Here is a 13,563-nt window from a genome sequence, read left to right on the forward strand (position 1 = left end):
CAGGATGAACGAAACTATTGCAGTAATGTTGATTGTGCAATAAGCATTGATCAGAGTGGAGGTTAATGCTTTCTCTTTTTGACTCAGAAGCCAGACACTTTGCTATGATCAACTGTTTGACAAACAAGTCACATGGGAAAGAATCAGCAGACAAAATCTAAATTATGATTCAATCCCAGAACACAAAAGAAAAATAAATTCAGGGGATTACAGTATCATTTGATCACATACAGTTGAAGTCAGAAGTTTACCTACACCTTAGCCAAATATATTTAAACTCAGTTTTTCACAATTCCTGACATTTAATCCGAGAAAACATCCCCTGTTTTAGGTCAGTTAGGATCACTACTTTATTTTAAGAATATGAAATGTCAGAACAATAGTAGAGAGAATGATTTATTTCAGCTTTTATTTCTCTCATCACATTCCCAGTGGGTCAGAAGTTTACATACACTTTGTTAGTATTTGGTAGCATTGCCTTTAAATTGTTTAACTTGGGCCATACGTTTTGGATAGCCATCCACAAGCTTCTCACAGTAAGTTGCTGGAATTTTGTTCCAATCCCTCAGACAGAACTGGTGTAACTGAGTCAGGTTTGTAGGCCTCCTTGCTTGCACACACTTTTTCTGTTCTGCCCACAAATTTTCTATCAAATTGAGGTCAGGACTTTGTGATGGCCACTCCAATACCTTGACTTTGTTGTCCTGAAGCAATTTTGCCACAATTTTGGAGGTATGCTTGGGGTCATTGTCCATTTAGAAGACCCATTTGCGACTGAGCTTTAACTCCCTGGCAGATATCTTGAGATGTTGCTTCAATATATCCACATAATCTTTCTTCCTCATGATGCCATCTATTTTGTGAAGTGCACCAGTCCCTCCTTCAGCAAAGCATCCCCACAACATGATGCTGTCACCCCCATGCTTCACGGTTGGGATGGTGTTCTTAGGCTTACAAGCCTCACCTTTTTTCCTCCAAACATAACGACGGTCATTATGGCCAAACAGTTCAATTTCTGTTTCATCAGACCAGAGGACATTTCTCCAGAAAGTAAGATCTTTGTCCGATGTGAACTTGCAAACTGTAGTCTGGCTTTTTTATGGCAGTTTTGGAGCAATGGCTTCTTCCTTGCTGAGCAGTCTTTCAGGTTATGTCAATATAGGACTCGTTTTCCTGTGGATATAGATACTTGTCTACCTGTTTCCTACAGCACCTTCACAAGGTCCTTTGTTGTTGTTCTGGGATTGATTTGCACTTTTCGCGCCAAAGTACGTTCATCTCTAGGAGACAGAACGCGTCTCCTGCCTGAGCGGTACGACGGCTGCGTGGTCCCATGGTGTTTATACTTGCGTTCTATTGTTTGTACAGATGAACGTGGTACCTTCAGGCATTTGGAAATTGCTCCCAAGAATGAACCAGACTTGTGGAGGTCCACAATTTTTTTTCTGAGGTCTTGGCTGATTTCTTTTGATTTTGTTTGTAAACTTCTGACCCACTGGAATTGTGATATAGTCAATTAAAAGTGAAATAATCTGTCTGTAAACAATTGTTGGAAAAATTACTCATGTCATGCACAACGTAGATGTCCTCAACGTCTTGCCAAGACTATAGTTTGCTTAATATGAAATCTACGGAGTGGTTAAACAATGAGTTTTAATGGCTTCAATCTAAGTGTATGTAAACTTCTGACTTCAATTGTAGCTGCGTTAAATTTCTGATTAGCACATTCGTAGAAAGTTGTCCTTAGTTGTTTACACATATTCAGAGGCAATAGTGTAGCACATTGTTGTGCTTTTGAAAAGGTTCCACTGACATCTCGCTCCCCTTCCAACCTCTTGAACTTTGGCCCTAACACCATTAGAACAAAGCTCAACAAAGCCTCAAGGACCACCCACTCATTTTCTGCCTCGACAAGCTATACTTTCAGGACTCAACAAATTCAGCAAAAGTTCCAAGTGTCAGAAATGGCCAGTCTTAAGATACATCATCAGTGGTAATATCAATGTCGTTTCCCCCCCCCACCACCCCCATGATATAGCCTGACCCAATGGGCATTTTCAGTTTTCTCTTTTATTTTAGTCCCAGGAACACTAGTGTTTTGTCTCTCTCGAGTTCAGCATTCTTTCCTCTCTATCTTCTGACCTGTTTCATTCCCTTCTGTTTACATTGCCTTGAAAGGCACAGTCTGCATTTAGTAAGCCCTTGCCACCCTGCCTCAAACAGCACCACAGGCTTGTGCCTTTCAGCTCTCACTGCCTCCACCCAATAACAGGCATTCTCTTTGTTCCCTCCATCTCTTCCCTTTCCCTACAACTTAAAACATGTTTGCTTCCCAACTATTCAAACAAAATAAACAATTGCTTCTGGGAATATCATCAGGGAGCTCCTTGTTTAACATAAACAAATACATCATCTTTCAAACAACAGGAATTCTGCAGATGCTGGAAATTCAAGCAACACACATAAACGTTGCTGGTGAACGCAGCAGGTCAGGCGGCATCTCTGCGACACTTCACCTGTGAGTCGGCTGGGGTGATATACTGCGTCCGGTGCTCCCGATGTGGCCTTTTATATATTGGCGAGACCCGACACAGACTGGGAGACCGCTTTGCTGAACACCTACGCTCTGTCTGCCAGAGAAAGCAGGATCTCCCAGTGGCCACACATTTTAATTCCACATCTCATTCTGACATGTCTATCCACGGCCTCCTCTACTGTAAAGATGAAGCCACACTCAGGTTGGAGGAACAACACCTTATATTCCGTCTGGGTAGCCTCCAACCTGATGGCATGAACATCGACTTCTCTAACTTCCGCTAATGCCCCACCTCCCCCTCGTACCCCATTTATTTTTATACACACATTCTTTCTCTCTCTCTCCTTTTTCTCCCTCTGTCCCTCTGACTATACCCCTTGCCCATCCTCTGGGTTCCACCCCCCCCTTGTCTTTCTCCCCGGATCTCCTGTCCTATGATCCTCTCATATCCCTTTTGCCAATGACCTGTCCAGCTCTTGGCTCCATCCCTCCCCCTCCTGTCTTCTCCTTAATTTTGGATCTCCCCTCCCCCTCCCACTTTCAAATCTCTTACTAACTCTTCCTTCAGTTAGTCCTGACGAAGGGTCTCGGCCTGAAACGTCGGCTGTACCTCTTCCTAGAGATGCTGCCTGACCTGCTGCGTTCACCAGCAACTTTTATGTGTGTTACATCATCTTTCACAGCCCCAGAATACAAAGGCATCCGTTGAGAACAGAAATAAGGGGGAATTTCTTTAGCCAGACAGCTGTGGAGACCAAGTCATTGAGTATATTTGAAGGGAAAGTTGATAGATTCTTGATTAGTAAGGGTGTCTAAGGTTTTCCTGGGAAAAGCAGAAGAATGGGGTTGAAAGGAATAATAAACAACCCATGATGGATGGCAAAGCAGACTTGATGGGACAAATGGACTAATTCTGCTCCCATGCCTTATGGTCTTTTGCAGAATTAAAGACCCTTTAAAACAATTTAACCCACACAGAATTGCTTCACTTACCAAAGCAAGCGATGTTTCCATCCATGCCAATATACTTAAGGTCATATTTTGCTGCTTCACACTCCAAGGGATCAGTTTCTGATACATCGTCCAGAGAAAAAATATCCTTTTGCCTGAATTCTGCATTGTCATCAAAGTTGATCTTGGCATCGAAGCAAACCACTAAAAAGGACAGGATAAAAATAAATTAAGATATATAAAAATATTTGACACTTCATAATTAGATAAATATCTGTTCTAATAGGACCAACTACTTGTGGAAAAAGGAACATGTTTTATTTTAAGTAACCTAAAAAATAATTCTTAAAATTTCACATGAAAATGAGAACCCCCTAAGCAACTTTTGTACCAAATGCAACAGATAACAAAGCCCTTTCACTCCAGCAGCAAAAAAAAAGGTTTCTTTTAGCCTGCCTTTCAAAATATTGTGCTGCTTCTTTAGTGGAACCTGCATTCTTTGGTCTGTAAAAAAGTGATGTGAGATCTATATACTTATCAAATAAATCAAGTTTAGAACCCAATTATTGGAAGCCAGGTTTAAAACAAACAATTCTTCACCACCCATTTTCCAAAAGGGAGATTTTAAATGCATTGCTCTACATGTAGATTCTGCTGTGCACGGGCAGCACAACATTCAAAGGATTAAGGCTGATAAAAGGATAGCTTAAAATAATCACTGATGTTTCAAAATGCAACTTGAATCTTTAGTAAAATTACTAAAAGATTGGAAAATTAGTAACCTTTGACAAAGTTGTAGTAGATTTTGAAGTTAAAGAAAACTCAAGGCATAGTTCTAAATCCTCAGAACACTAAAATATCAGCAGTGACCTCTCTAGTCCTCAATGACCATGGGAATGGCTTTGTGGAAGGCAATTCATTCTCCTGCTCCAGTGCTTACAGGACAGCATTGTCACATACCTAAAATGAAATTGAAATAGTTTTGTGTGTGTGTGTGTGTATAATGGAGTTCTTAACTGAGTATCCACAGTGACAGTGAATGTGCCCGATCCATTTGACCACATAAACTGAGCAGTTTGCCTGTATCTATGGATGGTGAATAAAGAGCTCCTTTTCTACAATTTTTTTCTCGTTGATGCTTCACACTGACCTCAAATTTTATACAAGGGAATAGTAAGATTTACAGGAAAATGTTTCTGTATTGGCATTGCCATCTGTCACACCTCCAACGCTGCCTTTAAGTCAGCTGCAGGGTCATCAGCCAAGGACCGCCATCCATAGATGTTTCACCTCCTTAGCGCACCTCCTGATGGTGGAGCAGTGGCAAGGACATCTCTCCCTACCACCCCCTGCAACTTTCAATGGGATTAGTCGGTCCCCCAATTTCTCCTCAGCCACAGCCAAAAAGCTGCCCTTTTCTGCCTCTTCGTCAGCTCTCTGGTGGCCCTCCTGAGCCTCACTCCAGTCACTGCCATATCACAGAGTAAACTCATTGTTGATGCGCCAATGTCGCCCCGGCACCCTACCTAAATGATGAACTTCCAGTCAGCTTCCTTGCACTCAGCTGCCAGGTCTCAGAGGGTAAATATGGGTGCCCAAACGCAATGAAGTTGCAGGTATAGCAGCAGCGTATCAATGAGTTGCATTTTATGTTTTAAATTGCCATAGGCCTTGTGCATTAGAAATTGTGGTAATACATTTACTCATGCTTTCACAGTGCCCCTTGTACATTTAAACTTGTAAATTACTTGGCTTTTCTCAGGTCTCTTTTTCTTGTACGCATCATAGTTTTGGAGCTTCTGTTTCTAAGTTTTACAGCGGTTTAGAATGGAATACAAAATTAAAATCAAGCTAAAGTGATAATAATGGCCGCAGCTACGAAAATGAAAATTTCAGAGTTTCTCAGGCAGTTTCAACTAAATAAAGACAAAAGAGACTGCAGGTGCTGTAATTTTTAGTTGAAAGAACTTGACTTCGAAAGATAAGACCATAAGACCAGAGGACATGGAAGCGGAATTAGACCATTTGGCCCACTGAGTCTGCTCCTCCATTCCATCATGGCTAATCCCTTTTCCCGTCTCAGCCCCAATATCCTGCCTTCTCTCCATATTCCTTCATGCTTGACACACTAGTATTTGGATCTCTGTTTCTTTTTGGACCTTCAGCCCTTTTCCTCCCAATTATTAGAACATCCATATCCACAACCCTCTTCAATCTTGCTGCATGTTCCAAATTATTTTAGGAAAATAAGTGATCCAACTAGGATACCATGCCCCTTCTTAAAAAGACCTAAAGGATTTACCAATTTATCATGCTCTGATGTAACAGAACGAAGTCAGTAACATCTTGTTGTTATACATTGCTCAGCGCTCATTCTTGGCTTTTACTTTTTATATAGATGCTGAAACCTAGAACTGTTTCAAAGTGGTGTCCAGGTCCAGACTGAAAAAGTTATATGTTGCCCTGCTCGTTGCTCAGTTGGTCATGGAAATCTCAGTGACTTAAGAATTAGCAGGTACGTTTTTTTACAAGACACATTCAAAGTGATATCTGAAGGTGATGCAGAACTATTCGGTGACAAAATCTGCATGGCTACCATTATACAAAAAAGATAATTAAATGTTGGGATGAGTAACAAAGTGGTTCAATAACTAGATGTTGATGTTTTTGAGATGTCATGTATTGCAAGTGAGAATTTTAAAATGACAAAATTGAATAGACAAGATTCAAAAAGGCCACCATTCAGAAATGAATAAGTAACTCATTGGTGTCAGTTATTTGCTTCCATATTTTTCTTTTATCCTGTGCCTTGTATTATACAAAGGCAGTAGCTCAAATATAGTATACATCCATAATTATGACTATTAAAGTTGAACAAGTCATAAGTCATTTGAAAACTAACATACCCTGTGATGCTCTCTGGAAATCAATATGACAGAATGCCAATTAAATGACTAAAAGAATGTTTCACAACCTACTGAAACTATACTGAGATGGTCGATCAATCTAAAACTCATTCTAATAGCACGTTGTGACTGATGTAGTCGCTTTACATTGAGAATAGATTTGGAATTTAAAACCACTTTAAAATAAAAGACAGCATTTTATAATAAATTGAAAGAAATCACAATCCAATAGTAGATAAAATCATTTACTTAGTATAATTAACACGGCAATTGAATTAACGGTGTTGAAATAATGCATTGATATAAGAAACTGTGAATTGCTAATGTATTTTGCAGCTGAACAATTAAAGTTACATAAACCTGTTAGATGCATATTATTCCAAATTACCATTTATAGTAATCTTAAACCATGGTGCATTAATGTTAAATACATTCAGTTAAGTAGAGAATTATATATTAATACTTGTAGACACTTCTCTTCTAGAAATATAAATACTTCAAAGATAATTAAATACCATTATAATTCATAGCTGCACCTAAATAGGTGTATCAGAGAGAAATCTACATGCAAGAAACTTTTCAATAGCGACTGGTTGGAAAGTTTGAAAACCAAATTTAACTCTTAAGTAATTATAAACACAAGAAATTCTGCAAATGCTATAAATCCAAAGCAACAAGCACAAAATGCTAGACAATCTGAGCAAGTCAATGGAAATGGATAAACAGTCGATGTTTCAGGCCAAGACCCTTTGTCAGAACTGGAAAGCAAAGGGGAAGATGTCAGAATAAAAAGGCAGAGGGAGGGGGAAGAGGATAACTAGAAGGTCATAGGTGGAGCCAGGTGGGTAGGAAAGGTAAAGGGCTGGAGAAGGAGGAATCTGATAGGAGAGGAGAGTGGACCTTAGGAAAAAGAGGAGAAGCACCAGGAGGAGGTAATAGGCAGGTTACAAGAGGTAAGAGGCCAGCATAGGGAATAGAAGAGGAGGGAAGGGGGAGGGAGAAAAACTTTTACTGGAAGGAAAATCTAAGCACATGCCATCAGGTTGGTGGCTAACCAGATGGAATATGAGTTGCTGCTCCTCCATCCCGAGAGTGACTTCATCGTGGCACAACAGGAAGGTTGGATTGACATTTCTGAACAGGAATGGGAATCAGAATTAAAATGGTTCACCACCGGAAAATCCACTTTTGGCGGATGGAGTTGAGGTGTTCAATGAAGCGGTCCCCCAATTTAGAAGTGGCATCGGAAGCACGGGTGTAATAGATAACTCCAAAAGACCTGCAAGGGAAGCACTGCCTCACCTGTAAGCATTGTTTGGAGTCCTGAACAGAAGTGAGAGGAGGCAGTGAACAGGCAGGTGTAGCACTTTGGCTGTTTGCAGGGATGGCAAGCATAGCACTTGATCACTTAAGCTATTATACTTTGATCCAAGATCTTTCATAGAATACCTCACTTATACAGAAGGAACAAAGAAAGTTGTGGGGCGGAGGAATTATTCTTGGTCATAAAGTAAGAATGGTATTAGACACAATTGGTAGCTGCTTCTGAGGGACTGCCACAGAGTAATGATGGCAGCTTCTCAGAGTACCTGCTGATTGCGCCTCTTGAGATAAATATGTATACTTCTGCCATGCCAAGGCAGGCATAATACTGGTGCACACAATGAAAATCTGCTGTAGTGATTTCCTACCAATGTGGCCTTTTTAGATTTTAACATTGCAGACAATGCCTTTGTTTAACCTCGGACGGGTAGATATGCACTAAACAGCAGGAAGGAGCCCCATGACTACCATTGAAAAGGTCTGCAAGCAACATGAGTGCCAGTTGCTGCCTGATTTTATCTGCTGCTGATACAATTCTGTGAGTGGTTTCCATAACCAGTTCAAGTGGCAAAAGTCTACAGGGAATGGTGCAACAAGTGCAGGAGGATTTTTTTTTACCTCTCTAATATCAAAGCCTGCGCCAAGATGTTGCTGCCATACATGGATGCCGTTTTCTGCTTTTCATTGAACCTGAGCATGACTGGGTGAATGAGCACAAATCAAGTCCCAGAATGGGGCAGGGGAACACGTCAGTAATTGTAACCTCAATTAACTATTCACACACCTTCTCTATCGTTGTCATGTTTCCCAATGGTGTGTTCAAACAGAAATAAATAGCCAGCAAATGATATGAAACCTACATCAAACATATATTAACTGATTCTGATGCTTTTTTTAAAACAAATAAAGAGTAAATTCTCCTGCATCAATGTTTGCATCTGAGTGCCTTTGTTGGTACTGATTCTCCAATGCAGTGCTTTTCCAATGATATCATGAGTGACAGAACGCTGCTGAAGGAAACCACAGCTGGCTTTGGACCGTCTTGCTAAGCAGTTCCAGGCTGCATCAGCCTGGCTTGAGTAGTAGCTATATGACCTGACCGGTGGAATGGGAAGTGCACAATTACTATCAACCTGAGAGGGGCAACAGGCCAGTATTCCAAAATGTAATCAATCCCCCACAGCTTTGTCCCAGGAACCTCATAATCTACCGCAGTGAGCACCCAGGCAGTCCCTTTGCACACCTCTATCCACAGCCATGCTGACAGCATGACAGCACTCCAGACATGCAGGAGTGGCCGGCCCCTCCCATTAGTTCCTAGTGAGTTAGATTGTGTGCCATCTAGTCTTATAAGATGCTGTAACTTTGGTGTATGAATTGAATTGAATTGAATACAACAGGACAGTAAATATAACATAGAAATACAATTGTATCAGCATGAATTAATCAGTCTGATGGCCTGTTGGAAGAAGCTGTCCCGGAGCCTGCTGGTCCTGGCTTTTATGCTGCAGTACCGTTTCCTGGATGGGAGAAGCTGGAGCAGTTTGTGGTTGGGGTGACTTGGGTCCACAATGATCCTTCGGGCCCTTTTTACACACCTGTCTTTGTAAATATCCTGAATAGTGGGAAGTTCACATCTACAAATCTGCTGGGCTGTTCACCCCACTCTCGGCAGAGTCCTGTGATTGAAGGAAGTACGGTTCCCATACTAGGCAGTGAAGCAACCAGTCAGGATGCTCTCATTCGTGCCTCTGTAAAAAGTTATTAGGATTTGCAGACCCATACCAAACTTCTTCAACCATCTGAGGTGAAAGAGGCGCTGTTGTGCTTTTTTCACCACACAGCCGGCATGTACAGACCACATGAGATCCTCGATGATGTGTATGCCGAGAAGCTTAAAGCTGTTCACCCTCTCAACTCCAGATCCGTTGATGTCAACGGGGGTTAGCTTGTCTCCATTCCTCCTGTAGTCCACAACCAGCTCCTTTGTTTTTGCGACATTGAGGGAGAGGTTATTTTCTTGACACCACTGTATCAGGGTGATGACTTCATCTCTGTAGGCTGCCTCATTATTATTTGATAGGCCAATCAGTGTAGAATCAACAGTAAATTTAATTAGCAGATTGGAGCTGTGGGTATGGTATTAATATAGACTGTGCAATACGGATTTGAGTCTTGCAGCAGTGCTAAATCTATTCAGATGCTGCAGTGAAATTTACAAATTCTAAGCCTTGCTTGATAAAGATTTTTTGTGGATGAATAAAGTGGTTGTGGTAAATGAGTAGTGTATGAAAGTGAGGCTGCAGGTGGCGGGTTGAGATGGATTCACTGACCTTGCCCTCCGAATTGCTTGCAACACTGCATCCAACTTCTCATAAGTTAGTCTCAAATCATCAACTGCCACACTTACCTGATCCTACAGCTAAGTGTATCAAAGGCAATTCTAGCTCTCTGTGAGCACAGGACATTCCTCCTGGTTTCCACCTTCTTCCTCAGCGTCACCAATGAGTAACCAAGAACTTCAAGAGTCTGCTGTGCCCCTGGGTTATACATCTCCTCACAAGGTCTGCACAAAGTTTTGCACATTCTCAACTCACAATAGCCCTTCCCTTGAAGAGTGCATGCCAGCTTTCAGCATTCCAGGCTAATTATAAGCAAACACGAGGCAATCTGCAGATGCTGCAATTTCAAGCAACACACATAAAAGTCGCTGGTGAACAGAACAGGCCAGGCAGCATCTCTAGGAAAAGGCACATCTGAAATGATAGGAGAAGACAGGAGGGGGAGGGATGGAGCCAAGAGCTGGACAGTTGATTTGCAAAAGGGATATGAGAGGATCATGGGACAGGAGGTCTAGGCAGAAAGAAAAGGGGGGAAAACCAGAGGATGGACAAGGAGTATAGTGAGAGGGACAGAGAGAGAAAAAGGTGAGAGAGAAAAAGAATATGTGTATATAAATAAATAACAGATGGGGTATGAGGGGGAGGTGTGGCATTAGCAGAAGTTAGACAGCCCTCCTGTCTTCTCCTATCATTTCGGATCTCCCCCTCCCCCTCCCACTTTCAAATCTCTTACTAGTTCTTCTTTCAGTTAGTCCTGACGAAGGGTCTCGGCCCGAAATATCAACTGTACCTCTTCCTAGAGATGCTGCCTGGCCTGCTGCGTTCACCAGCAACTTTTATGTGTGTTGCTAATTATAAGCAGCAAGTTTGACTCCTGTGATTATATGCAAACAGCTAATGAACAGGATGGTTCATCTTGATGCCACGCAGTATTCAGTCCCATAAGTAATTTAATTAATGGACATGACTTACATTTACCATTTTATGTTGTGGTGTTCATCGAGTTTGGCAGCCAGCTTGCAGACATTTCACCACCAGTGGAGGTGACATCCTCAGTGTGCAGTTGTTGCTGTTTTTCTCTGGGAGTGCTCACATTTATTTAGGCCCCAGTTTGCTTTCCTCGATCCTGATTGTCTACTCCTTCAGTTGACCTTTGAATTCTATTGGCTCAAATTTCTTTGGCTCTTAGGGATTTGTAGATGCATATATTTTGACATATTTGTTTATAGAGTTATCAGAAGAGGACCACGCTTACAGCATAGAGCAAAATACTATTTATCTTTCAGAAAAGGTTTGCAATACATGTTAAAAATATCATCTTTACTTCCAAAGTAAATGCATACAGAAGGGCCTTGTAGCTTTGTGAAAGTAATGAGACAGCACACTTTTGAAGTCCTTCACACCAAATAACTTGAGCCAATTTACTGGACACCTCCCCACTTGTTGCTCCAGTAATCAGGCAACTCCACACATATTTAAAAGGTTTTTGTAGGAAACAGTTTTAATACATATAATTGTGCTTTCTGACGAGTATAATACATCATTGTTGTTTCAATGTGGTCATTTGCAACGATTGAGAGTTTTAGAGCATTAATTTGCAAGTGTCTCACAGATTGGAAGGCAGCTGTATTGATGCTGATATTACAGAGAATGCACAGCATTGAAACAGGCTATTTGTCTTGACTGCTCCATGCTGGTCATTATATACCACGTGAGCCTCCTTCCACTCATCAACATCTAAACATCCCAGTGTAATCATCTTTTCTTTCTTTCTCTCTCTCCTCTCTCTCTCTCTTCCTCTCCCCCCCCCCCACCCTCCTTTGTGTATATCTGGGATTATTTTATTCATTTATTTTATTTGTATTTCGTGCTACAGCACAGAACAGGCTTTTCCGGCCCAGTGAGCTGTACCACCCAGCAATCCCGCCCTAATCACAGGACAATTTAAAGTGACCAATTAGCCTACTTTCAGTACATCTTTGGACTGTAGGAGAAGACAGAAGCACCCAGAGGAAACCCATGTGGTCACAGGTAGAACATGCAATCTCCTTTCCAACGGGTACCAGAACTGCACTCCGACTTCCACGCCCCAAGCTGTAATAGCATCACGCTATCTGCTGCACCAAGCCTACGCTAGTTATTTCAACTGCTTATGGTAAAATCTTTTACACTCCAAGTACTCACTCAGTAAGTTAGCTTCTCCTGCATCCGATCTGGATTTATTGCCAATCCCTGCCTACATAGGATGGAGACATGGGGGAATTAGATGAGTTTGAATAAAATGGCAGAATGGATGCCTGCAGCTAAATGTGAAGAAAGTTACAAGCAGTGAAACAAAAAAACACACAATTTTGAGTGAGATTCATGGCAGGGTAAATATAAACAGGCATTAATAACAGCCAGAGGGAGTTCGAGATCAGCGAGAGAGCGGAGAAGGTTATTGATCTATAACAAAGGAAAATGCTATTGCCATAATAACAATGTCAGCCAGAAAAGGGACACAGCTACTTAAAAAATGGTTACAGTAATTCTCCTGTGTTTGCAACTTTATTAAATTCTCTTCAATTGCCTTCATGAGAAGTAAATAAGGGAATGGTAGCCAAGTTGGAACAATTAACCATGCGGCTAAACAAAATTCAAAGCTTATCCAATTAATATTAATAAAATTATCTAATTAATGAATAAAATGTAGTATGATGTCCTTGTAAGTATCCAAGAATTTATGTCAAAATAGCAACTTCCAACAATCAGGAATCCTTCTTGCCTGCATTCACTCAGCTTCATACTTCCAACATCTATCTGTCAAACAAGTGGACTACAAGTGACACATAGAGTTGTGTAGCCGGCCTTGGTTTGTCTTCACAGCCTTTGATAGTGTCCCAGACCTTTTATGAGTGCTTAAATAGCTCCAAAAGCCAAACACATTTCAAAATCATTCAGATGGATTAAATTAATTTAAAAACATATTAAAAATAAAATGTATGATAGGACAGCCCTCAGTGGGGTGAAGTTGGGGGCCAGCTGCAAAATGCATCTAGATCTTGTCTCTTCAATACATCACTGCTTTATTGCCGAACTCGATGATGGGTCAGCAGCAGAGTGAAAGATCAGGTCCGTCAGCATCTGACTCTGTGCTTTACATCCTCTCACACTGACTATCCAGACACACGAGGTTCAAATTTCTGATAACTTTAGAATACTGGGCTGTGAATCAGCAGTGATCTAGCCAGGGCCACAACAAACATTATCTTGACAACGGCCTTTAGAAACTCCAGGTAAACAATATCCACTGACCCTCCTTTGTCTTTCCTGCCTGTTATTTTCATAAAGAATGCCAAAGGATTATTAGGTAAGATTCTTCCTTAAAGAAACCATCTCGACTTTGACTTGCGTATCATGAAATTTGTTGTTTTTATGGCAGCAATAGATCAAAGTTCAAAGTAAATTTATTATCAAAATACATATATCACCATATACAACCATGAAATTCGTCTTTTTGTGGGCA

General features: G+C 41.1%; 1 protein-coding gene across 1 annotated transcript in view; it reads right to left on the reverse strand.

Annotated features, from left to right (window-relative positions):
- The window catches only part of suclg2 (succinate-CoA ligase GDP-forming subunit beta), a 380,270-nt gene that overhangs the window by 145,089 nt on the left and 221,618 nt on the right, over positions 1-13,563 (reverse strand). Inside the window, exon 8 of the mRNA XM_072280534.1 lies at positions 3,530-3,691. Coding sequence (XP_072136635.1) covers positions 3,530-3,691 — 162 coding nt within the window. The remainder of the gene's footprint in view (positions 1-3,529; positions 3,692-13,563) is intronic.

Source organism: Mobula birostris, chromosome 16 (genome assembly GCF_030028105.1).
Source record: "Mobula birostris isolate sMobBir1 chromosome 16, sMobBir1.hap1, whole genome shotgun sequence".
Classification (NCBI taxonomy): domain Eukaryota; kingdom Metazoa; phylum Chordata; class Chondrichthyes; order Myliobatiformes; family Myliobatidae; genus Mobula; species Mobula birostris.